Below are 26,204 nucleotides of genomic sequence, written 5' to 3'. Positions count from 1 at the left end.
TTGGCCTTGTTGAACCTCATGAGGTTCCCATGGGCTCACTTCTTGAGCTCATCCAGGTCCCTCTGGATAGCATCCCGTCCCTCAGGCACGTCAAGCTCTCCACTCACATTGGTGTTGTCTGAAGACTTGCTGCTGGTGCACTTAATCCCCCTGTCTGTGTCATTGATGAAGATGCTAAACAGAACTGGTCCCAGTACAGACCCTTGAGGGACATCCCTTGTCACTGTTCTCCGTCTGGACATAGTGCTGCTGGCGGCTACCCTCTGGATGTGACCATCCAGCCCCTTCCTCATCCACTGAACAGTCCACCCATCACATCCATCTCTCTCCAATCTAGAGGGAAGGATGTTGTGGGGGGACTGTGTCAAAGTCCTGACAAGGATCCAGATACACAACATCTCCATAGCTCTTCCCTTGTCCACTAACAGATGATTTTTTTTTTTAGTGGTTGAAACTTCTAGTTTAACTTTTTATTGTAAAATATAAGACTAACAGTCTTGTATTTCTGTTTACATTAAACCTGAACTGAGTATTTTAGGAATCTTGAATCCATTTTGGTCCCAGTTACTGAGATGCAGGAGGTCTTTGATCCCAGAAACAGCAGAACCAGATATTTCAGATTTTTTGAAGATGACTTGTTCTTTTCTTGAATCACAAGAAAATATTAGGCTGGAATTAATTATACAGGATTAATTATACCTCTCGTTCCTGACAGATGTTTGTCTTAGAATCTCTACCACAAGAAACTTCAACTTCCTTATCAGGCAGAGAGCTCACAGTCCTTACTGGTAGAAAGTTCTTCCTGTTCTTGAACCTGAATCAAAATTAGGGCTTTCCACTGAGGAAAGAGGATTTGACCGTCTTTGTAGCCAGGCATGGAATATTAGAAATTAAGGAGTAAAGAAGGAATGTTATTCTTCTTTATGAATGCATGGGCTGTCAAGATCTTGAATGGTGCTTTACATTTCTAATCCCCCTTCACCAAAAATCCATCTAAAAAATGATACAGCAGTGAAGAAGGGCAAGAAAGGAGCATCCAGGAAGGTCAAATGGTACAGAATCTTTTTTGTATGGGGCAGACAGAAAGAGGCTGATTCTTAGAAGGTAGAGACTTTGGAGGAGATGTGATAAAAAAAACTTTTATAATATGAACAATTTAGAAATTAATAAATGCACAATTATTTCCTTCCTTATCTTGTTGCAGTGAGATGTAACACCCAGTGACACAGACATAAAGCTCAAAGAGTCCTTTTTCACCTCCCCAAACCACCTGAGGATGCAGTCAGGTTGTGGAACTAATTACTAAAGGATTTAGTAGAGTTTCACAAATTATTAGACAAATTTGCTGGGACTGTTCTCTTCCTGATGATGAACTGTGATGGCCTGAGTTCAGGCTTGGCTTCCAGAGAGTCTTAAACCAATGATTAATGTATGAAGTGATACCAAGGGAAGACTTTCTGTTTAAAGGCTGTTTCTTATTACCTTCCCATCATTCACCAATAAGGTGGACAGACTTTACTCTGATGTAGTGTATCAATTTTCTACAAGAGAGACCTGCTTGAACCTGAAAATCCACAAGGCATTTCTGTGTTAGTGATTTATTGCAATTGAGAGGTTCTGGTTTGATTTTTTTGTTTGTTTTTTTTTTTAACTGTGTTTATGCTTTTTCCTGTGGTGCACAGCGGTGCTCCAGTGACGCACTCAAAGTATCTCCCATCCTGGTGAAACCATGTTTGAGTTAGCGCAGTGAAGTTACATGTGGAGTATCCCATTTGTAGTCTGGGGACGCAGGGTCTTCCATCAGCAGCTATATGGAGGGCATTTCCGTACCACTCTCAAAGGTTGCTTTCTGTCCATGCACCAGATGGCATTAATGATTTCAAAGCAACTCTGCCTGTATGGTTGTAGAAAAAACTGCTTTATCTGGTCCTAGGACCAGCAACTGCAGTGAGATTTGTTATTTTACGTGGACGTAGAATCTGAAAATGCAGTTCCTCAGCATGTTACAGTAAATACGCCAGTAGGTAATGTGGATTACCCAATTTGGCTCATTTCCACACGCTTAACCTCTGTTTATGTTCGTTAATATCTTCCTTCTCATTTTGTTGGGTTGCTCAGTTGGAGGCGGGTGTATAGTTGTTGTGTCTTATGGTCCAAGACAGCCATGGGAATTCGGGTAAAAGAATGGCTTATTTCCGTTCTATCTTCTTGGGCATGAGACACAGTTCCTGGAGTGTTCATAAATTCAGTCCTTGTTAGAAGAGCACTACCACCCCAAAACCAACAAGCTTAAAAAAAACCAACCCAAACAAACCAAACTAGAAAACCCACTTAGTTTTTCATATTATTAATGGTTTTGGTCTTGGTGTTACTGTAGGCAATGAAGTAAGATTTCTCTTAACACTGGCAGTAATTTCCTTTTTACATTAAATATATTTCAGAGATGGCAGTTGATTTTAATGAAACACTTCCCAAAATACAAGGCTTCCCCAAATGTTAGTTTATTCATATTAATCTTATCTGTGCATTTTCTTCAGAGGCTGGCTGTAGGAGTTCTGGCAGAAAACGGTTTGACGCTGGAAGAGTGGCTGCCTTCAGCATGGATTACAGACACCGTTCCTCGTCGGTGCCCATTTGTGCCACAGATGGGGGATGAGGTATTGTAGTTTTTCCCTATGTGTTCTTGGTTCTTTCAGCTTGTTTTTGCCTTTTTTCTTTTCATTCGTGTATTTTGTCCAGGGATTAGAACCATTTATTATCAGAATATTTTGGGTTTTCTTCAAAACATTCTTTGATCTGACTAAAATTTGCTCTCACTTCCTTTGGCCTTTCCTATGCTTTAAAAATATTCTTCACACTGTTGCTTTGACTTTTTTTTTTATTCCATACTGTTGCAGTAACGTTTCTTCGTGTCCTATGTGGAGTGTGTTGTATGGCACGTATATATAAGCTGTGCGAGATGCTTTATCTAGTGAAACTAGTCCTTAGCTGTAGAGCGTCTTGCATGCTGAAGAATAGGTAAGAAATGAAATAGGAATTTAAATAGTTTGGAAAACTGCAGTTTGGAACTGGAAGTAAAAACCAGCAATTCAATATTTGGGAAGAGAGTGCGGGTTTTGTGTTGTTTCTTTTTTAAATTCGTTTATTCTGAAGAAAATCTTGGATATTGTCCTTTTCACTTGTGTTTCTCATATCAGGAAACTTCTAGTCTCTCCAAACAGAAAACCACAAGAGAAGTTTTGTGTGTGTGTGTGTTATATGAACTAGACCGTGAGCACTTTGTGAACATGCCAAGATGTCTCAAAATGCAGTAGCAGGAGGACACCCACCAATTTCTCTGTTGAAATATCTAGCATGTGAACATTGCAGCGAACGGTATGAATCAGTAGTATCCGATAGAAGGCACAGAGTCTGTGCATGTTCCCTGCAATCCCTGCAGGCTGAAATCAGAGGGAATAGCTGGCTTCTGCTGGAATGTGTAGTCTGTCGGCTCTGCAGGGAGTGGCATGTTTCCGAGGCACTGAACAGAGTTCTTGGATAGCTCACACCTTCAGAATGCAGTTAGAGCAGTACTTGATGGAGTTGCGAAGTTGATTAATTGTGGTCCTGAGCTACAGCTGTTTGTAAGCACCACTTTAGGAACTGAATTAGGAGTGGAGGTAGTGTGTGGAAGTTTCGTTTTCTCTGATGGGGTTCACAGCGCAGCTATGCAAAAACGTCATCGGCATCGCTAGCGAGGGAGGGAAGGAGCGCTTTGAGTTGAGAGTTGCAACTGGAGAAAACGCTTATGTATTTGTACCCTCCAGCAAACATCTTTTGGAGACTGTGCTGTTCAAAAGCTCAAGTCCAAATAAATATATTTGGTGCCTGATACCATCTGGATAGAGTGAAGCAGCCAAGGATTTATCTGTACCAGATTACCCAGGAGACTTTAACATCGTATTGGTTTAGTAAAATAAACTGTGTGTTTGGTTTGGCACCTGCTGAATAGCTTGTGCGGTATGTACTAGGAATATTTAATAGGCTGCGTTGCTGAAAAACGCTTTCTGTTGGTGAACAGGAAATTTCCTGTCCTGTGCCTGGAAAGCAGCAGTAGTTGCACCAGTAGGGAGCACGTTTGTAATCAAGCTGCTCTGTCTAAAGTGACATTTCTGATGCTTGCCCTCCCCAGATTTGCTCAAGATGTGAAAAGAAACTGTTCATGTAGGAAGTTGCTTTAGAGATCCACAAAAATAAGAGATTGGTTTAATGAGAGAAGTATGATGAGAAGAGGTCTCATTCTGGTGGCCTTCAGTTGTTTTGGTCGATGATTGGTATGTTTTATAAGATCTGGGAGGAGAGATATCTCAAATTTGTTCTCTTATAGCTGTACAAACAAGTCAGAAAAACCAGCAGTGCTGTATTTAGCTATACTCAGTCCATAAGAATAGCATGGACCATTCCTTTCCCCTTTCTGAATGCTGCCATTTCCAGACCTTTGTCGTGTCGTGAGGAGCAGCAGAAACAAACCAGAGGGGGGGACGGCAATTTCCCTCTCTGGTCATGGAAACACGAGACATACTCTTCGTAGCGTTCTGCCGTTAACACGATAAAGAGTGCTTGTGTCTGGATGCTACAGCAAGCATGGAGAAGCAGGAATTTGTCAAGATTAAAAATATAATTTCTTGGGGAAAGGCACAGATTCTTTTTTCCACAGGTAACTAATTGTTCTTCTGGCAGAAGGTGCAATGCCTAGAACCATTTACAGAATAAAGTGTTTCACTTCTGAAAACAGCGGATTGAAATGATGTAGACGTTTAGCAGAAAAAGTGTAGGAGGAATTGTTTGTAGGCTGTGCCACTAAGTAGATTTTTTTGTTTTAATTCACTGAAAGGTAGGGGAAACAATTGTCACAGTGTTGAAAGTGTAATTTAAACTGGCACTAATTTAGCTGTGTCTCTCACTGGCCTCTGTTCCTTTTCCTGCAAGTTAGATTCTGACAGTGCATGGGAGATTCTCACGGCGTTCATGCCTTCGGTGTGTTTTTTCCCTGTGAGGATACTGTGCATGTTGAATGAAAAACAAGAGTTTAAAAAGCTTGTAATGTGGAGCGAAGCTGAGGAGTCCTCCATTTACAACAAATTTGCCATGCAGCACTAAGAAAGTTCAGTAACTGTTAGTGCAGAAACTTGGCAGACACTTACTTGTGATGTTTTGTGATACAGCAATTTTGGAAAGCATGTGGAAATACAAATACTAGTGTATTTATTTGTATAAATGCATTTTAAAACTTACTGAGGGCTTTTCACACTGCTTTTTGTATTGTTGTGAAGCCTTTGCATTTGAGTAACTGTTCCCTCATCCTGTTTGATGGAAATCCCGTGGTTGATGACTTGGGGCACTTTTAGAGGATTTTTTTTATTTGGAATGCATCATACCTGTAATAGAGCTGTTTGTCCGATATTTGCTCTAATTAATTTGAGGAACCTCTGTTTCACATTTCAGGTACATTCCTTGACTTTATGTTTAAGGTTTTCAGCTTACTGCTTCATTACAGTGATGGTTTATAACAAAACGTTCACCCTAATGGTATCAGAAAACAGGATCAAAGTAAAACTAATGGACTCCGGATGTCTGAACAGTAGCAATTTATAGCAGAAGGGTTTGAAAATTTTTCATAAACTCTGGAAATGTCTGGTTTCAGTTTGTTACGTCTTCGTTAGACTGTTTGTTTGGTGGAATGGAAGCTAACACCAAAATCTTACCAGGACAATAACAAACATCTGCATTTTCCTTGTGGAATATATTTCTTGTTCCAAAAAGGTGTGATTAGCCCGGCAGTGAATTAGTGATACTTGATTTTCATCTTAGGGCTCTCCTACAGCGACAAATAACCAGGTGGATTAAGGGAATTCATGTCACTGTCTTTGAGCTGTTCTGTAGTGCAGTGATAAATAGGTGGGTTTGTTATTGATTTTGTTTTGGTCTGACACATGTAAGGCAGGATATTTTGTTCATTGGGAAAATGCTGTTCTAAATCTTTCCTACTTCTTCTGCAAATGTTTCTGTGATATCTGCTTCACTTGTTCACCACTTAATTTTTTGAGAACCTGTGACTTTTGCAGGAAAACATAGGAAAAAAGTGTATGATAAAATAGAAAGTAGACGCATTGTCTGACAGTGATACGCTAGCATTTACACCTCCAAGTCTTTGTTAGATAACTGTCAAATTTCACTTTTAGGTCTACTATTTCCGACAAGGTCATGAAGCATATGTTGTAATGGCTAAGAAGAACAAAATATATAGTATTAATCCCAAAAAACAACCATGGCATAAAATGGAATTACGGGTATGACTTATTTTTCATTTTTGTTTGGTATCTTAATATTAAAAAAAAAGTTTGCAAACTAACTGAAAGAAGGTTCTTGATACAGATGTTTCTAATGTTGTGCTCTTAATATTTTAAGATAAGAGGGAAAAGTTAACTTAAATGGTCAAATGAAATCAGACCTTAAATTTCACCTTTTTTTTTTTTGCATTTGCTTGAGCACATGAGTTGGTTACACGTCATAGCAAAATATTTTTCAAACTAATTACATTGTGAAATAATAGTTTATTTTGAAAGACTAAATTTCAGATTCTTGATTTTGATGTGTTCTGGTAGAAATCTGGTCTTTTCAGTATACCCATCTTTTCATGTTTCAGAAAGTTGTTATAGTCATCTTAACTTCAGTGGGGGTGCATAACATTTTATTTGTTCCAGGAGCAAGAGCTGATGAAAATAGTTGGGATTAAGTATGAAGTGGGATTGCCTACTCTCTGCTGTCTTAAACTAGCTTTTCTTGACCCCGATACGGGTAAATTAACGGGAGGATCATTCACCATGAAGTAAGGAAAGCAATATTACATTCAAATTTCTTGTGAAGGGGGGTGGGTGAGGTTGAAAGTTAAGAGACAGCATTCATGTCATACTTGAGCTTTTGCTTTGGAAGTGTTGAATTCAAAGGGTTGTTTTTTTATCTAAGTGCTTTACTTTATGCCTTTGCTGTTTTATCGCTTAATAGTTGTGTGTTCTGTTGTAATCAGGTACCATGATATGCCAGATGTCATCGATTTCCTAGTTCTGAGGCAGCAGTTTGATGATGCAAAACATAGGCGATGGAATATAGGTGAGCTGTGTGGGGAGTTTTTTGGTGTGGTTTTTTGTTTGTTTGTTTTTCCAAGTGTCTACCTATTTTAATGATAATGTATTAATGGTAAATAAATCCTAATACTGTCCTGAAATAGGAGAATAAGCTCATATTTGGATGTGGAGTCCTACTTTTTCCTTGACTGATGCTAGAGCAAGCAAACAAATCACTGAAGGTGATCTGTAAAAGAAAGTGCAAAGGAAATCTTGGTTGTATTTGCAGAGAGGAATTAAGAATACTTTTAAAAAATACAATGTTTATTGGTAACTGATAACTTATTGTAGACTATATATTGCTTGTCTCTCTTTTTTTTTTTTTTTTTGGATTGAAGGCCCTCTTACAACTGCATTGCTACTAGAATGTTTTCTCCAGTTTCTGGAATTTCTGCTGGAAACATGGAAACTCCTTCTCCACCTTTTGAAATCTATGATCTCTAGATTGTACAAAGAGAATGCCCTTCCCATCTGTTGTTTGAATTCCGTGCTAAACCACATATGGTTTAGCTTCATTTAAGTGGATACAGTTTTAATTCATTGCCAGGTGATGTGGGGGTTTTTTTTATTTGTTTTACTTTGCCTGTGCTTAGGTGTTTCAAAGTGTTGGATACTGGAGAATGTCCATGACAGGCATGTATTCCTGTCAGATCGATTTCCTAGTCATCTTTTCCATATGATAACAAAGATCACCTTTCAACAATGACACCTCAGTAGGGGGAGAGTGCGGTGGATTAACCTTGGCTGGACGCCGGGTGCCCACCAGGCCGCTCTATCACTCCCCTCCTCAGCAGAACAAGGGGAAGAAAATGAGATTAAAAACCTGTGGTTTAAGATAAGAGCAGTTTAATTAAAGCAGAAGCCAAGGCCGCATGCAGAAACAGAGGAAAAACAAATATTTTATTCTCTACTTCCCATCAGCAAGTGGTGTCTGGCCACTTCCCGGGAAGCAGGGCTTCAATACACATAGGGGTTGCTCCTGGAGACAGATGTAACAACGAATGCCCAGCTCCTCCTCCCTTCCCTTAGCTTTTACTGCTGAGCTGACATCATATGGTGTGGAATATCCCCTTGGTCAGTTTGGGTCAGCTGTCCTGGCTCTGTCCCCTCGCGAGATCCTGCCACCCCTGGGGCCCTGAGCCTGCTGGGGGCTGTTGGGGAGACAGCCTTGATGCTGTGTGAGCGCTGCTCAGCAGCAGCCAAAACACCCGTGTTGTCAACACCTTTCTAGCCACCAGTGCAACACGCAGCGCTGTGAGGGCTGCTCTGGGGAAACGAACTCCGTCTCAGCCAGACCCAATACAGAGAGAAAGTTGCATTATGACACAATGATCCTCTAAGGTGGTGGGTTTTTTTCAGGAGATCAGGAAATACATGTTCTCATTCATAAGAACAGCTTTAGATTGTCCCTGAAACATAAAAGATTAAGCAAGTTTTACTGATTCTTCAGAGTTCAGGATGAAGTCTCTTCCCCTAAGAGAGGAATTTGTATATAACGGCATGTTTACAGAGCTACAGGCACCTTGAAGTCCTTTCCTGTATCTCAGTATACTCTGTGAAGTGACATGCTCCTGGAAGTGAAATACTGATAGCCTTCCTTTTTTTTTTTTTTTTTTTTTTTTCTTTTTTTTTTTTTAGCAGATCTCAACATTAAATACATTTTCTGTAAAGTAGCAATGTACCAACTCCATTCCTGCGGTTCTTCCATTCAAGAGCCGTGGCTAGCATGTACACAGATGACTTGCCAGCATTTCTTGCCACTTCAGGCAAAGTATCACACAGGAGAGTGGATGATTTTAATGCAGGAACATGATGGTGTATCTGATTGCTTGTGTAGAAACAGCTGATACAACATACATTTCTGCAAATATGCTGCCTTCTTCATCTGTATTTGCTGTTTTAAAAATGCTGTCCTCTCCTCAGTTCATTGTAGCTAAGTAACCTGAAGAAGTGCCATAGCTGGATGTTAAAAGCTCTTTCTTTTGTTGTTTCTTACCTGACTTTTCTGCCAGGAAAGATGAATTGATTTCCTGTCCTTTGGTGTACGTCATGATATCCTTCCTTAGGATGTGTGTGCTAGCAGTAGATATATAAATTACATGATGATGCCATCTTAATAAGTTCTAGACCATCTCATACTTTACATGATGCTGTCTGAAAGGACAGCTAGTCTTCACTTCTATAGGGGATTTCGTAAAGACCTGAGGCCTGTGATTCAACAGCATGTGTAAACCTGGATTTCTTCTTTAAAGATCATTTTGTTTTAAAGATCCTTTAAGAGACAAGGCTGGCCAACATCTACTAACATGTTGCCATGCTTTGCTCTTCCCTGATGGTTATGGGTCTGTGTCTTGTCCTCCTCTGCTGTGCCATCCATGTTCTCCTGCCAGATGATGGCAGCAGCAGAATGACTGCCACACCTTCTGTGTGGCCAGCCTGGCCAGCAGGCACCTGTCAGCCCTCCGGACAGAAATCCAGGGGTAGAGGAGGGACGCTGAAATGGTACCTGTGCTGCTCTTAAAGACTATGAGCATCTCCTTCCTGGGCTGGCAACTGTATTTCTAGAAGCTTGCAGTGTGGAAAGAATTGGAGCTACACAAAAAGTACTGGAGGTGCTGGAACCTTTTATCAAGCCTTCAATGTAAGTAATGGGAGTTTCAAGCCAGCAGTGTCCAATACCAGCTTGTAACTCTGATGGGTGTGTGTTGTAGTTCTTTCTTCAGTTCCTCTTTTGGGTGGTAAAAATAGTGGTAAAGGAGTCTCCTTGTTGAGACCGTATGAAATGCTAAACCAGAGATAGCAAAGACACTGCTGGTGAAACTGCTGCAGCTCTTCCAGAGTGCTGCCCTGCTCTCCGCCTTGACACTTTGGATATTTTACTGGTGTATGTGTATGTACTGGGAACAAATCCTGCACTGTTTGGTTGCAGTGTGGAACATGATATAAAGATTTTCCTTGAAAGTAGATCATATTTTCTACTGGGATAAGGAGGAATGCCTTAGGACTGGACATGAAACTGTTCCTGTGTACTTAACCATGTGAATCTGAAATCCCCAGCATTTATCTGATATGGTCAAGGCTGCTGAACTTCCACCATAGCTATTCATCAACAAACTGGTACTTTTTTTCATGTCGTGCAGTCGGTGGTTTGTCTTCTCAGGACTACTGTTACTGTCTTTTCTTATTCCTCTATGATTTCTGGCACTTAGCCTACAAGTCAGTATTTTCATAGCTACTATTTGGAGAGTCACTGGATATAAAATTTTCTGATGCTACTTTAAGTCATTAAAACATTGATCTTTTAACCAATAACAATCCTTGGTGTTTTGGTGGTTTTTTTCTTTTTTTAGTGTGTTTTTGTTGTTTGGATTTGGCTTGTTAATAGGGAAGAATATTTGCTTTAATATTCATGTTTTAATATTGAATGAATATTAAAGTGTTAATCCTTTCAGAAAGAACAAACTTACCTGTCACTTCTCCAGCTTTGTTCTTATTTCTACTCAGACTCTATTTATTGTATAACTTTGTCTTACTATAGTTTAACTGCAAGTTTAATCCTTGGGCTAAAAGCTGTTCCAGTAGGATTCCTGCAGCTTGTGCTGTATGTCTTACAGGTGTGCACAGCTGTCTCTCACGTAGCAGCCACTTTAAGTTCCATATGCATTTCATATTGTCATCAGGCTAATGTCATCTGGTGATACACTGTTCTGGAAAAATATGTTAAGTGCTTCTAATAAGAACTTCTGGTCTCTGTCTGCAGAGATGAGACAACACAGAGGACACTGGGAAAACAGTGATTCAGGAGATTGTTCTGTGGGCTGTTCAGTTGTGGTGTGTTCTCCCTTTGCCTCCTGTCCGTAGGAGTGCTGTGGCTCTTGAGAAGCCAGACGTAGCTGCCAGTATACGCTCTGTTGCGTGGTTTTGAGCTGCTTGACGTTCAGCCCTGTGAAGACACTCGTAGTTGTGCCCACATGCATTTCTTTGTGAAACTGGTCACTGGGAAATGCCGTGTTGGCAGACTGTACTTAAAGAGCTCTTCAGAATAACTTATTACTTCAAAATGAACCATCAGCCCTTATTTACATTTTTCATCTTGCATTTCAGATATTTCTGGTATACTTGTTTCTTTTGTGTTCAGCACAATTAGGTCAATTCATGGAAGCATTGTAATTGTCCTAGAATTACTTGCAATCCATTAAATTAAAAAAAAAAAGGCGCAGTAAAGAAAGCAGAACATTTTTGAGAATATATATGCTTCCTATTAATGTAGACAACTGCAGAAAGCACTTGCGCAGAAATAGAACAAACATTGCAGCGGTTGAGAAAGCGTGTGTATATTCAAATCTCGCGAAAACAAAAATGTGCCGTTAGTGGAATCTCAGACTAAAATTACATTTGCTCTTGTAGTGAGTGAACTGAATACTTTGATAAAAATTGTTTCTAAATTCTGTGGCATGTGTTGCAGGAAATGTTAGAATTGATTATAGCATGTATTACATAAATTCTCACGTATAATTTCTTTTTAATAACACTTCTGACCTTTTTTTCTCAGCTAGTGAAACCATTTCAAGTCATAGTAAATTACTTTGCTAACCTTTTGAAGAAGCTTTAGTAAATTTTATTCTTTTAACAGTCAAGAGTGCCTGCCTAGTAAAGGGAATGAACTTCCAAGTTACATTTCGGTAGCTGAAAAAAGCACTTCAGAAACCAAGGGGAAGGAGCCCAGCAGCATATAAAATATTCCCCATACAGAAGTGTCACAGTGCTCAGTTATTTTAAGATAGCATCTAGTATTTAATGCAAATAAATTTTAGTCTTAAAATTATAGCATTGAAATGTCTTACCTTTTATATGAAATTAAGAAATAAATTCATATATAAAGAATATGTAGATAGATTTGCAAATCTTTAATTTTTTTAATGCCATATTAACTTTCATTTTGGCTTAAAGGCAGTCTTCAGAAAGACTTCAATAATATTTTTTTAAAAACCAAGTATGACTCATGTTTGCCTGCTTCAGCTGTTCAAAAGGGTTTCTGTATTCAAGATCAAACCAAAGGTATCTAAAAACTGCTTTTCTTGGGAGAAGTAGGGTGCCTTGTACTGACGACATTATTTTGTGTTCTTACCTAGGTGATCGTTTCAGGTCAGTGATAGATGATGCTTGGTGGTTTGGAACAATTGAAAGCCAGGAACCTCTCCAGCCTGATTATCCTGATAGCTTATTTCAGTGCTACAATGTCTGGTTAGCAAATTTATCTTCCATCTTTCATTTTAATTAGTTACTTCATTTGAAGTACTGACTGAGCAGCTTGCTTTCGTTAAATTCAGTCATGCATCTCACTGTATCAGTTTATTATAATATTCTGTGGTATATAAATAATCTATGTAACAAACATTAAATAATTACATTGTTGAAGCAGTATTAGTAATTTAAGTGTCGTTATTTTTAAGCTGGGACAACGGTGATACTGAGAAGATGAGCCCTTGGGACATGGAGCTGATACCAAGTAATGGTATGGTTCATTAATAATATAATTTCCTTTAAGGGTGTGTTTAAAAAAGAAAAAAAAAGTCGTAAGGTTTTACCTAAATAATTGTGGTTCTCTTAGGGAGTGGGGAGAAGACTCAAACCAGTTGCATTTGAAGAACATCCTTAAACCGATTATTAAACTAAAACTGGATCAAGATAGATGAACTGTGAAAAAACATATAGCTGTACTTAGACAAAATGTATGTTGGAAATAGAAATGTTACGAAAACTTACAACATTTTTTTTAAAATGGGTGCAGTGTTTTCCTTTTTCCAGTCACCAGGGACATCACCTGGCTGCCATGACTTTTCAGATATCCTGGAGAGTGGCTTGGCAACTGCATCGGCCAGTTCCATCAGGACTCTGATGCACCTCATGAGGTTCCGTAGACCTATCTATGTTCAGGTTCCTCAGGTAGTCACAAACCTGATCTCTTTACCGTGGGAGGGACTTCGGTCCCCCCGTCCCCACTGATGTACAGTTCAAGTTAACTTTTTTTGTACAGTTGAAGATAAACCTGTGCCCCGTGTCAGCTTGGAGCAAACTGGCTGCTCTGAGACCTGTCAGCATGCCTGCAGAGGTTCGGGGCATTGAAGATGCACCATGCCCCTGTGAGATAGTTTGATCATGGCAGAATTTGCTCCCCATCAGCACGTGTGGCTGACAGACATGCTGCAGAGTGGACAGCACAGCATAAGTACTGTGTACAGACACGACTGTGGTATTTCTTTTTTACTCACTTAGGGTTTTTTCAAGATTTCGTAAAAGTCAGGTTTAAAACCAAAGTGGAATCGGTATTTTTTTCCTTGTGCTTTCTAGGAAATGTTTGATAATATTGTCACTCATAAGTAGCCATATAAGTAACCATAAATAATTCTTAATGAAGTTGTAAATGTGTTCAACTTTTCATTTCGATTCAGACTTCCTTTTAATGGATACCTTTTCATGATGAGGAAAATGCAGAAGGTTTGAGTGATAACAGGACTCAAATAGGCAGATAACCAAACCGGAACCTTATTTTTTTGCTGTATCCACAAATACTGCCTTTTGTTACACTTCTTTACCAAAAAAAAAAAAAAAAAAATGTTAAAGAGAACTTTGCATCATAATCTGAAAATCTGCTGTTACATTATTAAAATTTACATTACTTAAATCTAACATACAACAATCTACAGAAAGGATCCTGGATGCATCCAAAATGGCTTTGAGCAAATCAATGACATTATGTATCTTTGAATTATAGGTATATGTATTACACAAGATAAAAAGATTTATGTTTTATTTAGTTTTTGTGTTACGTTCTAGCTGTATTTCCCGAAGAACTGGGAACTAGTGTTCCTTTAACAGATGATGAACGTAGAACGCTGCTCTACAAACCTCTGGATGGAGAGTGGGGTTCCAGGACCCGAGATGAGGAGTGTGACAGAATTATTGCGGGGATAAACCAGCTCATGACTCTAGGTAAATCCTGAATAATATGGGAAAGGTTTTTGTGTGATATTTTTCAGACTGTGCTCCTGTGTACTTCTGAAATTACCAGAACACATGTGATAAAAACCAGTTTTTTATCTCTTAATTGGAACAACACTTTCTCATTGCACATTTTTAAATTTTTCACATAGTGAATACATATAAAACCTAAATTTTCTCTTGTTTTCAAAGGTAACTATTGCTTTTTGGTAAATAATTTGACATATGCTAGGGGTTTGGGTTTTACATGCTAAAAAACAGTACTTGATTTTTAGCTACCAGAATCTCTTCTTGGGGGTAAAATTGCAAACTTTATGGTGAACAGAATATTAACTATATTATAAAAATATTTTAAAAAAGGAAAAAAAAGTTTAAATATACTTAGAGAATGGATACCTACATGTAGATTTCCCCTGTGTTATCCTTTTCTAATTCCCGTTTTCTCCCCCATATTGCCTTAGTTGTGCAAAGTGTTGAGAAAAACGCAAAATGTTGAGGGGAAGGTAATTGATTAACTTATGAAAAGTCACTTATGTTTCAAAAAAGCCAGAAAACTCTTTAACTCTTGAAATACTTCTGATACCTAAGTGTCCCATGTTATGGCTTCTTTGGTGACTTACTGCATAAGAAGCTTCCCTTTGCTTCCAAAAGAAAGGAAATACCCATACAGTGTAATAATCCAGCTTACAGAATTACATTAAAAATCTTGTGAGGAAATTAAATTTTAGTTGTTTTCACTCTGTTGTCTAAGAGCAGTGGGTTTACATTTTGTGGTATATTGTGGCATACTGCTTAGTTTGGGATTTACCTACAGCATATGTGATGCATATTGGTCCAAAGGAGCAACAGCTTTTAGAAGAAGAGCAGTCTGTTTAGCAACAACGCGTTTCTGTTTCTGAAGACTTTAGAGAGTCTTTAAGGGGTCTTTATGTTTTTGTATTACTTTATTTTCCCTTGAGGGGTAAAATGTTACCATGATGTGTCTCATCAAGCACTCATGATGCTTCAAAGTCTGTGTACGTGCACAAACTTACGTTGCTCAGCAGTCTCCTAGCATTGTGGTGGATTGGCTTTAGAAGGCTGCTTTGCTGTTTGGTAGGGACAGGAGATTGTGTTCTGTTTTATTTTGAGTTTGGATTGTCCCCATTTCTTCATGAGATTGAAATAGTACTATAACGTCTATGGTAAGAATTTAATGCTTTGGTTGAAGATGGGAAAGTAGCAATATAAAACCAAATGAAATGAGCCTGTGTTGTAAATAACAATACTGAATTGCATGTCTTTATAGGTATGATATATACATCTGAATCTGCTTTTCAGATGTTTGTATTTTGCATGTACTTGCCGTGTCCCTGAGGAGTGGGGTGCTTCATGCACAGCAGAATGGGTAGTCTCTGCAATGATTGTACTTAATAGCATACACCTCAGCGACCACTTTTATGTATAAAAATATCTCAAGTTGTTCAGAATATCTAGAGTAGTTACTACTGCTGTTTTGGGGAAAGCGCAGTGTGTTTCAAAGATGAGGAAATAGTGTATCTTGTAGTGGGGGAAAGTGGGAAGGATTTCGTGGTATATAACTTTGATTTTTGTTGTTGTTGTTGTTCTATCTAGATATTGCTTCTGCATTTGTGGCACCTGTGGATCTCCAGGCTTACCCCATGTATTGCACTGTTGTGGCCTACCCCACAGACCTCAGCACCATTAAACAAAGACTGGAAAGCAAGTTTTACAGGTTAGATCCGAGTCTCTGTTCCTGCTGTAAGGTACTGCCAGCTGTATTTTCGGCAGCTCTTTGTCGTGTCATACCCAGCTAAGAGTTGGGTACAGGTGTCTGCTTTCTGTGTCTCTCATCTGATATCCTTGATCTAAGTTCCCATTTTATAAAAACTTAAAAAGGATTGCATACCTCTTCTCCAAAGCGTATTTTATAATTATGTGGCATTCATAGTCCTGCTTATGCAAATGAATTGTTCCATGTGAGATTCAAATTGCAGAACCAGAGACTAGGTCAGTAAAATGACTTTTAGACAAAAGGATTAAGTTTCCACTTTATAATTTTTTAATTTTTTTTTTAATAAGAGAAGTCTTAGAAATATGTTGAGTGTTTTTGTCCCAATGCACTTTAAGAAAAAAAAAACAAAAACCAACTTGCACTATCACTTAAGAAGCTACACAGAAAATAGCTTCCTAAATTGTTGGCCTTGAAATCCTAAATGGTTGGACAGCAAGAAAAATAAGTTTTAACTTGTTGACACCATTTTGACGGTTTCCTAAACTATGTTTGCAATTGCTATGTAGGAGTATGCTCCTTTAAATTACTTCTGTTTCCTTTGGTTCTTGGGATGTTTCTGGTTTGAAAATCAGTGTCCCTCTAATACTTGTTCTGAATAAACATGTCTAGCATTTTGGTTTGGTCCGAATTTCAAAGTTAATTTGTAGTACTTTATGGGTACTAACTGAAGATTGAATTCTAAACTAAAATTGCTTTTTCATTTTCGAAAGTACCGCTGGTTTTTATATGTTCTAATGCAACAATACACATCTGTTGCTCTGTGTTTACTGTGTGATGGGAGATAATCCTGCTTTGATTTGTGTCATGTACTGCTTTGCCATCGGAGGTGGGGAGGACTTTTTACTGGATTTTGTTTCTCTTGTCGAAAGAGTAAGCAGTTATTTTTGGCATACCTTGTTCAGTGAATCTCTTGGTGCTTGTGCTGTGCTAAACATATGAAATGATCCCCTGCTTCACTCCACAAAACACTTGAGCAGCATTGCTTTTCATCATGTTTTGCTAGTAAGAAGGTAGAAGGTTATATATATTTGTAACTTCTATGCTGTCAGGTTTTTATTTGAAATAGTATGTATATTCTTTTTATTGCATTTTTTTATTTTGATGTAATCAAGTTATTTTTGCATTTTGCATAATTTTTCATAATGTGGATATTCTGTAGTTAGGTTATTAAATCGGAGCTATGTGAGGAAATCTGATTGTTGTCTATCTGTGTATATGTGTAATAACTTTTTATTACTGTTTTGTTAATCCTTAGCTGTGACTCAAGAGGTGATATAGGATGGGTTATGTATATCATAAAGGAATAATAAAAGCTGAAGCATCACAGCTGAACTCTCCCAAGGAGCATCAGCTGTATATTTTTAAAGCCATTTGTATAAATTACTCCAGGACATAACAGGAGAGCAGGAAGCCCGAGGAAGCTGCCTTCTGCTGGTCGCATCGGGCAACATATCGAAGTGTGCATGTTTTCTCATTTAATGTAAAAAAAAAATTATGATGAATGGGATAATACATTGGAAGAAGATTGCAAGGCTTTTTCTCCTGTTTTGTATACATTGTTAAAAATTAAGCTTCTTTGTTTTTTCTTCCCCCCACTCTTCCCTCCTTTCGTATCCAGGCGCCTTTCTTCCTTGATGTGGGAAGTCCGGTACATAGAACATAATACTCGCACATTTAATGAACCTGGAAGTCCTATTGTCAAATCTGCCAAATTTGTCACAGATCTTCTGCTGTACTTCATAAAGTGAGTTGCTTAGTAGGTCTGCTGTTATTCCTGTCTCTTGCCAAGGTATTTAACCTTCTCAGGTCTGAATTTTAAAGTGACGTAGTTTTGCAGCCTGAATAAGCCTGTTGTCTGCTGCTGGGGCAGAAAAGAATAAAGCTTGTCTTGAAGAATATGTAAGTTCGCAAAACAAGATGAAGTTTTATAATACATTGGCATAGATTGGCATGGCATTGTATTTCAAGACACTGTCTTCTAAATGATAAAAATGGGTCTGAGGATCTTCATGAAGAGAGAGATATATGTATAGGTAAGTTAGGAGTTCTAATTTTGAGTTTGAACACTATGTTAATATAATTCTGGGCATTTAATTCTAAGGTCTTTACACTTTTTATGTGATTGAAAATCATGTTTGTTATGCAAAAGAAAAATCGGAGCCTTTGTAGTCGACAGAATAGTAATTATCTTTCAAATGTTCTTTTTTTTATTATTGTCTATAGAAAAGCTCAAATGAGAAATGTTTCGGATTTCTCACAGTCAGTTGACACATCTGCAGACCTAAAGTTTGTAAGAAGAGCTTACACTCTTCTTACTGCTTTGATTTGCTTATACACAGTGAACTCTGCAGTTCCCACCTTGGCAAGGATACTGCATTAGTTTAACAAAAATTATGATATTTTTAGTGATGTAGTTTCTTAGTGTTAAACAGAATCTTGTTCTCTATTTCGTGTGTTCTTAAAAGCATTAGAATTGCACTATGTATTTGGAAATCTAGGACTTTGCCTCCACAGATAAATCTCTGATCTCTTCAGTGCCTCTGATTTTTGGTATTGGCTGGAGAGTGAAAAATATTTAACTGCTTCAGATGTTAAAAGTTGTAGTGAAATACACATTTAGGAATATACATGTATCTAAAGGGCTTCTCTATTACTAATTCTTTAACATCTTTGTGCTGTGTGGCTTTTTTCTGATCAATTAAGCGGCTCAGGGTTTTTCAGTGTATGTTTTTAATTGGCTTGGCTAAATTAGTGCAACACATGGATATTCTTATTTAAGAATGGCCTATAGCTTGTGTCTGTTAATATACTCATTTACAGGAACTAGCAATGCATCTAAAAGCCCAGACTATTTTTTTTTCTTTAGGGTTCTTAACTGTAGGGTAGAAGGCATAGACCATGGAAGCCATGGTCCTAATGAGAATGAAACATCTAGATGCCTCTGAGAATCTAAGGCTTAGTCTAAGTGATCTAAGTCTTCTAAAAAGCAGAAGACTGGGAGAGAGGTTTGCTTGGTGTTTTTTTTTTTCCCCCCACCTTCTTCCCCCCAGCTGTTCTAGTGATAATCACAATAGCCTGTATTATGAATTACAATTCCCGTGTAGAGTTCCTGAGTGTTTAGTTCTTTTTTTCTGCTGGTTTGTATCGCTACATAGTAAATCACCTTTGGGCTGTCTTCTGTGTAGGAGTTTGCTATGCTGTACAAAATGGAAAATCAGTAGTGCTTTTGCTGAGTCAGTTATGCAGGTTTGTACAGTCACAGTGCTAGTACTTACATGAATAAAGATTGTATTTCAAATGTCCTGCACTGTGGGTGCTGAATGTATTTAATTGCAGGTTTGTACACTAAATCCACTCTGGTGTTTCTGCTAAAGCTAAATGGACCCCAAAGCTCTTCAGGTGCCATAGGATCAGATTTTTATAATGCTAATAAATTCATGGTAAAGGATTTATTATTTTTAATTTTAAAACACTGACGCTGTTAAGTGGTCTATATTTTACAGAGTGCAGGTTGTATTTTACAGATTTTTCAGCAGAAGATTCTTTTCTTATTAGTGCAGTCCTCTCAGTATTCACATAGCGCTAAACACCTTATTGTTTTATTTGGGAGTAGCTTCATAAATGTTTTCCTTACTCTGGGCAAAACACAGATGATACCATAGGTGAAGATGGAAAATAAATGTTAGTGTGTATTTCTTTTTACACAGAGACCAGAGCTGCTATGACATAATTCCATTGTACAATGCAATGAAGAAGAAGGTGTTGTCTGACTCTGATGAGGTAAGTGGTTGTGTCTTAGACGTCGACATTGAGAGACTGGAGAAACGAGACCGCTGTCTGTCCTGCTGGATATGAAAGTACTGGTTTCAGTCACTGTAAGGGAGTGGGGTGGACTTTTCAGTCAATTAAATGTTTCTTTTTGTCAGATGGGAAACTGGATAAAAATCCAGCCTCCCCTCATCCTGTAGTGCAGAGAGCTTTAACGGGTTTCGGAGAGTTGAGATGCTGCTTCTGAAAGGTTCTCAAAACTGTCGGTCACGTGAAACGCTTCCCAGAGGGACAGGGATAGAACTATTAAGACTCAAATTATAAGTAAAGTATAAAATAACTCACCTACTGATATAAGCTTATATTTTCTTAACCTTTTTATGCTACTCATTATCTTGCTCAAAGGAAGAAGAGAAAGATACAAATGTGCCAGGAACTTCCACTAGAAAAAGAAAGGTAATGTTATAATTTTTTAATTATTTATAGTGCTATAAATAATTACAAATGCATCTGTAAACAAAGTAATGTAAAACTGAATGTTTTTATTATGATGTAATCTCAGCTTTTGGAAGGTTTTGAACTTAAAGTGACTGAAGTATTGTTCTACTGAGCTGTTCAATGTAAAAGCGTTTCTGTCGGTGCTGCTGTGTGTTACAAATTCATTAATTAGAATTTATATCCTGCAGGGTGCCTTTTCCATTGTAAAACCAGCCAGGTTATCTATTACATACCAGACAATATTGTCATTTCAGGATCATCAGCCGAAGCGGCGACTCCGTAATAGAGCGCAGTCGTACGACATTCAGTCGTGGAAGAAGCAGTGCCAGGAGCTGCTGAATCTCATTTTTCAGTGTGAAGACTCTGAACCGTTTCGACAACCAGTGGATCTCCTTGAATATCCAGTGAGTATTTTAGAACAGGAAGGCTGTTTTTCCTTTTTTCAACTGCAACCATTTTTCCAATTCTTTTGATTGAAACTTCAGGCAGCATTATTGACGAAATTTTTTATCAGTGCTTTTTTTGTCACCTTGTGGTAATGTTTTCTGTCTTTTTAAAGTGATTTCAAAAGAAATTGTACTTCTCTGCTCTCTTAATACTTTAGTTGCAAAATGTTTTCTATTCAGGCATGTCTGTGTTGTTAAGGAAATTACAGCTTTTGCAATTAGGATGCATCTTTCGTTTTCTGGGTGAAAAATGGTCCTATATGAAGCACATATGTTTGGTTGTTGCATGTGACAAATTTTGTCATGGATCATTTTTTGTTTTCATTTCAGAAGTATAAAAATTAATTTTCATATCACAGTCATCTAGGCTTGATTCAAGGTTGCCTTGAATCTCTTTTAGCCTTTTAATCTAGTTTTACTTTAAATAATGAAGCAAAGGTTTGGCATGCTTTCCTTATAGCATATCTTAAGTTTGTCTTTATCACTCTAAGGTGATTAACTTGGAGTAAATTAATTGTCCCAATTAGAGAAAAGAAATGCTTCTCTTCTGGAAGTCACTGGTAGGTCTGTCTTGACGCTTCTGCAGCCATTGGGCACCGTAATTTTTGAATCTGAACTTTATGCCGTGGCCAACTACAAGCAGCCCTTTGTGTTTGTGGTCCTCAAATGAGCTGATAGAGAGAAGACCGTGCTAGGCTTGGGCATGAAACACTTTGCTCCCTGGTGTCACAAATCTGTTTAACCTTCCGAGGCACTCACACAGGTTCGATTTGCTCTGATGGATTAAGTTAACTTTTTGGTTAATTTTAGTATTTTAAGGTTTTTTTATATGGATATTCCTGTTCCTTCCAGAGCCTAGAATAAAAGTTTTATTGTTGGCTTTAGCAGCTTCCTATTGAAGCCTGTGGAGTTTTCATTATCTTAATATTCTTTCCTAAATTGTCATGTCCCCATTTGGGAAACTGCTCAGGTTTCAGCAGGGATGTGCTAAGCCTCTGACCAGGTTCAAATGTTTCAACTTCATATTTTAAGGCGAATATCTAAAACCAGTACGAGGTTTGAGCTGTTAAGCCACCCAGAGAGCTTGCAGTCGCACTTCGTATCATGGTTATCTGCATGACAGTGTGTCAGTAATACAGCCCATAGGACACATAGTGTTGAGCTCTGTAGTTCAGTGAATCTGCTTACAAAGTGAATTGTCTTGTATCAGTTAACTTCTAACCTTGGTCCTGTCAAGGATGTCTGTGAGGAGTTATGTTGTCTACGAGTAGAAAGGAGCAAAATGTCTTTAGTCGTCTTCTGTGCCTATTTAAAGAGGATATTTGGTTTAAACAGGTTTATCAAATGCATTCTAATGAAAATGAGACATTAAGACTTGAAAAAAAATTGCAATGCCTTGCTTTGCTGTTTCTTAACAGGATTATAGAGATATTATTGACACTCCGATGGATTTTGCTACTGTTAGAGAAACACTGGAAGCTGGAAACTATGAGTCACCGATGGAGTTATGTAAAGATGTGAGACTTATTTTCAGCAATTCTAAGGCCTATACACCAAGTAAAAGATCAAGGGTAAGACTTCATTTTCCTTTTTTGATTTTTGTTTGAAAGAATACTTCTATCTGAAACATATAGGACAGAAAAACAGTGACAGTGCAATTGATTGCTTTAAAAATGAGTTTAATTCTTTCTGATCTTCAAACAGTACTATTTCTGAGAAAGTAGTATAGCTTTGTGTTAAAGGAAAGAAACGTGTGCTGTTTAAATGCCTAAAGTTCTGATGTTCTGCAACTGTGCTTCAAAAGTCAATATTGGAAAGTGGATCTAAAGGGAGCGAATAGAGATCTGTAGAAATATGATTGTGGGTACAGTAGTGGAATTTAACTGATATTTTTGGTGGGAAGAAACTAAACTTTTCAAAACACATAGAGCCCTAAACTTTTTCACTTTGGAGGTTGCCCCAAATGGAAATATCCAGGTGTAGAAAGCAGAGGATAGTGACGCTATATGCTGTTCTAATAGCATTTATGTTTGGCTCTTCTAAATAGCAAATTAATCGTGAGGACTTTATTGTCTTAAAACACAGGGACGAATTTCTTTGTAGGTGACTAGCAAGGACTGATAGTGATTGTTCTTTCTTCAGTCAGTAGTAGACAATCCAACTCACTGTTTGGGCTGCCTAAGAATCAAGTCTTTTGGTTGCACCAAAGGGCAGGGCTTTTTGGGCAGGTCTGGATTCTTTTGTGGTTTTTCTTTCTCTTCTTGATCTCCTCAAATGAAGATAAGACAGTGCTTGACATTATCTTAGGTCTGATGTGGTTTCACAGATTCTTTTGACATTCTCTTATTTTTTCATCTTTCTTCTGAACAGATTTGTATAGCAGTAAACTTGTAGCATTTCTTATTTTACTTAGAAGTGGAAGGTTCTGGAAGGAAGGAAGAATTTTAATGTACCAAAACCTGTGTACTTTCAGTGCATGCAGTGCATCTTACTTTTACAATCACTGATGCTTACTTGAAGAGTAAACCTAAACCTGTCAGCTTTTATTTTTTTCCTTGGCACATTAGACATACATTTTTATATAGTTTTTTTACATGTTTTCTTACAAAATTTCTTTGTCTGTCCTCTTCAGTAACGCATTCAGACTCTGTCACGCTTACTGTATATTCTGGCACTCAGTAGTTTGTGTGGTGTGTCATTAGGTGGGCAATTGTGACACTTTGTTTTGTCGTTGTGTTTCGTGTTGTAGGAAGGTGCCCTGTCCCCTCTTCAGGTATCCAGACAGTTAACTTCTGTGGTTTTGTTTCTAAAATTAATAGCAACTGTGCTCAAATACTTAGTCATTATCTGTACCGAGTTTGATTGGGTCTGTAAATCATTCAAGGCTAGAGATTTTTAAAAAAGGCAGAAAAATGTGCATGTACATAATTCTAATACATTTATTGTACCTGTTGCAACCAACTCCCCGGTGGTATCAGTTCATCCACAAGAGGAATAGACTGATGTTCAAATATAGGATATAAGGATGCAACTTTATACAGAAGAAAATTAGATTTCTTGACCTAGATTTCTTAGGTACATTACAGAAACCTCCTGTTATGGATCTCTCTTTGTGGTTTCTGCTGAAGCCAGAAGGGGATGCATTCTGGAAAGGCCGTTGAAAAGGGACAGTTGAAAAGGTGGCTTTTCTGATTTTTCCTGTGGTGTGTGATCTTCAGTTGTAATACGTTTTTCAAAACCATTAAAATAGTGTAAAGCAACCTACACATGGTTTAGTGTAAATTTGTTGAGACAGACTGTAAATTTGCTTAAAACATTTCCATGTTAATCCCTTTACTTTTCTAGCTATTGTTCAATGATAAGTAAGTAAAGTGATGCTTTGGAAAAGTATCAAACTTGGCTGGCTTTTACTGGCTTTTCTTTTTTAGATCTACAGTATGAGTTTGCGCCTTTCTGCTTTCTTTGAAGAACACATAAGTTCTATTTTATCAGATTATAAATCTGCCCTACGCTTTCATAAAAGAAATACAATAAAGAAACGAAGGAAAAAAAGAAGTAGAAGCAGCTCGGTTTCCAGTAGTGTTGCATCCAGGTACATGAATTCCTGTACATTTTTCATGAACGGGTGTGCAAGTTTGACACAGCTAAACAGTAGAACTTCATGTGGTGTTTTCTTAATGCTTCCTTTACTGTTCCCTATATTGCAGAATGATAGCTTTGACATGCAAGTTCCTATGATGTGGAAGAGTTTTAAACTTAGAGCTATCTTAGTGTAAGTGCTTAAAATTCAAATAATTGCTAAACATGTAAACAGCATCGTTAGGGTAGTGATGGCGTCATGCTTTATCATATAACTATAGCATTTATTGCAAAGGGTCACTTTTCAGAGGCTCCCAGCTACATGAATTTTCACAGTAAATGTCATATTTTTAACATACTTCATACAGAGATGATGATTTTCCTCCCACGATCTCAGACCCTAGCATTTAATTTTATCTATTCCTGTAGAATAAAAAAGTAGTCCTCCAGGGTACGAATTGTTGCTCCTTTTTCAGCCCTGAAAGGAAGAGGAGATTAATAAAACCTCTGCTGAAGGCAGAAACTTCTGCCCCCTCTTCATCTTCTGCACCTGCACGGTCAACAGCCCTGAGACATGCTCCACCTCACATGAATGGAAAAGCTGCTGAAACCTCTTCCCTTGTGCGGACTAGAAGCAATAAGGGGATAACAGATGTGGCTGTTACAGAGCAACCATCTACTTCTTCAGGAGCAAAGCCTTTAACAATAAAGCCTTTAATTGCAAAGCCTAATACTACTGCAGGGTCAGGAAAGTCAGGCAAGTTGCTTTTGCCTTTTTTCCTTTCTTTTGAGCTGTGAATGTTTTTAAACATAGAACTTGCTTTATGGAAATCTTATGTATTTGTCTCAGTTAAGACTGGTTCTGTTTTCAAGGTGCTGGGTCTTTGAGGTTCATCAGAAGAAAACTGAACAAGTTAGGCTATGTTATTTTATCCAGGAAGCTTTCTCACTTCTCAATCACTGATTCAAATGGTTTGTTTGTAGTAGAACATGACTTCCTTTTTAGACAGATAAGATAGAATGTGGTATAAACTACTTAACTTGAATAATATATTTTTTTCTTTTGGTCCTTCTAGTACTGGAAAATTCAACCAAACATTCCAAGAACCAGAATATGGTGTCAATCCCTAGTCAGTCTGATTACAGTCATAACACTAGGAATAACTCCACAAGAGAAAATCCTGAGAAAGAGAAGCAAATCAAGCGCAAAGTAAAATCTTCCACTGTTAATCCACAAGGTACAGACTTTCTCTGGAACTTTCCCCCCCACCCCCAAGTTATTGATGTGTAGTGACTGTAGTGTTGCACCTCGGTCAGGATAATTTGGGGGTGGGGAAATTAGTATGCATTGTGATTTAGCAGAATACAGGAGCCTAATGGAACAACTTAGTCACAGTTAGTTTCCTTCTTGATAAATTATCTTGTCTTTGACTGCTCTTAATGCCATTTCCATGCTTCTGAAAAAGCATCGTGTGGTCTGATAAGTTAAATCATCTGTCGCTTCCTTGGAAGCTCTCTCCCAGAGGCCTCAGCTGTTACCCCATTGCATGAGTAAATATGCACCCGTTACATGGCTGGATGGTTGGTCCGGTCAAAGGTATCGGCATGTTGTTGCCGTGATCCTTGCTCTCCTGCACAGTGAAGGCCTGTGCTTTTAGTGTGTGATGAGGCACATCTGAACATAGCAGGACCTGTGCATGGATGTGCCATCAAAGGACTGGAAAAACTCTCGTACTGGCTGTGAGTCTGTTCCTGGTCATGTTTTAGGCAAGGGCTGTGCTATCAGAACATCTCCATAAGGGCTCTTGTGACATGCCCCACTGAGGAAGCTGAGTACCAGTCACCTAAGAAAACCTCACAGCCCATAAGAGTCTCCAAGCGAATACCTTCTGCGATGTACCTGTTAATGTGACGAATCTGTGCCACTTGCGTACTGTTTTCTTGTTAGTCTCC

At 38.2% G+C, this 26,204-nt stretch overlaps 1 protein-coding gene across 1 annotated transcript in view; it reads left to right on the top strand.

Moving 5' to 3' along the window:
• Positions 1 to 2,540: 2,540 nt before the first annotated feature.
• Positions 2,541 to 26,204, top strand: part of LOC104467030 (PH-interacting protein-like) — a 24,807-nt gene continuing 1,143 nt past the window's right edge. The window contains exons 1-16 of the mRNA XM_010080641.1: positions 2,541 to 2,657; positions 6,222 to 6,329; positions 6,744 to 6,868; positions 7,067 to 7,149; positions 12,296 to 12,407; positions 12,617 to 12,678; positions 14,001 to 14,156; positions 15,780 to 15,900; positions 17,579 to 17,704; positions 19,668 to 19,740; positions 20,134 to 20,184; positions 20,481 to 20,630; positions 22,091 to 22,243; positions 24,101 to 24,264; positions 24,728 to 25,008; positions 25,328 to 25,489. Coding sequence (XP_010078943.1) covers positions 2,646 to 2,657; positions 6,222 to 6,329; positions 6,744 to 6,868; positions 7,067 to 7,149; positions 12,296 to 12,407; positions 12,617 to 12,678; positions 14,001 to 14,156; positions 15,780 to 15,900; positions 17,579 to 17,704; positions 19,668 to 19,740; positions 20,134 to 20,184; positions 20,481 to 20,630; positions 22,091 to 22,243; positions 24,101 to 24,264; positions 24,728 to 25,008; positions 25,328 to 25,489 — 1,939 coding nt within the window. The 5' untranslated portion in view covers positions 2,541 to 2,645. The remainder of the gene's footprint in view (positions 2,658 to 6,221; positions 6,330 to 6,743; positions 6,869 to 7,066; positions 7,150 to 12,295; positions 12,408 to 12,616; positions 12,679 to 14,000; positions 14,157 to 15,779; positions 15,901 to 17,578; positions 17,705 to 19,667; positions 19,741 to 20,133; positions 20,185 to 20,480; positions 20,631 to 22,090; positions 22,244 to 24,100; positions 24,265 to 24,727; positions 25,009 to 25,327; positions 25,490 to 26,204) is intronic.

The sequence above is a fragment of the Pterocles gutturalis genome, unplaced genomic scaffold (assembly GCF_000699245.1).
Source record: "Pterocles gutturalis isolate BGI_N339 unplaced genomic scaffold, ASM69924v1 scaffold27179, whole genome shotgun sequence".
NCBI classification, from domain to species: Eukaryota; Metazoa; Chordata; class Aves; order Pterocliformes; family Pteroclidae; genus Pterocles; species Pterocles gutturalis.
The sequence above is the reverse complement of the archived record's forward strand: the minus strand, read 5'-3'. Positions and strand labels throughout refer to the sequence as shown.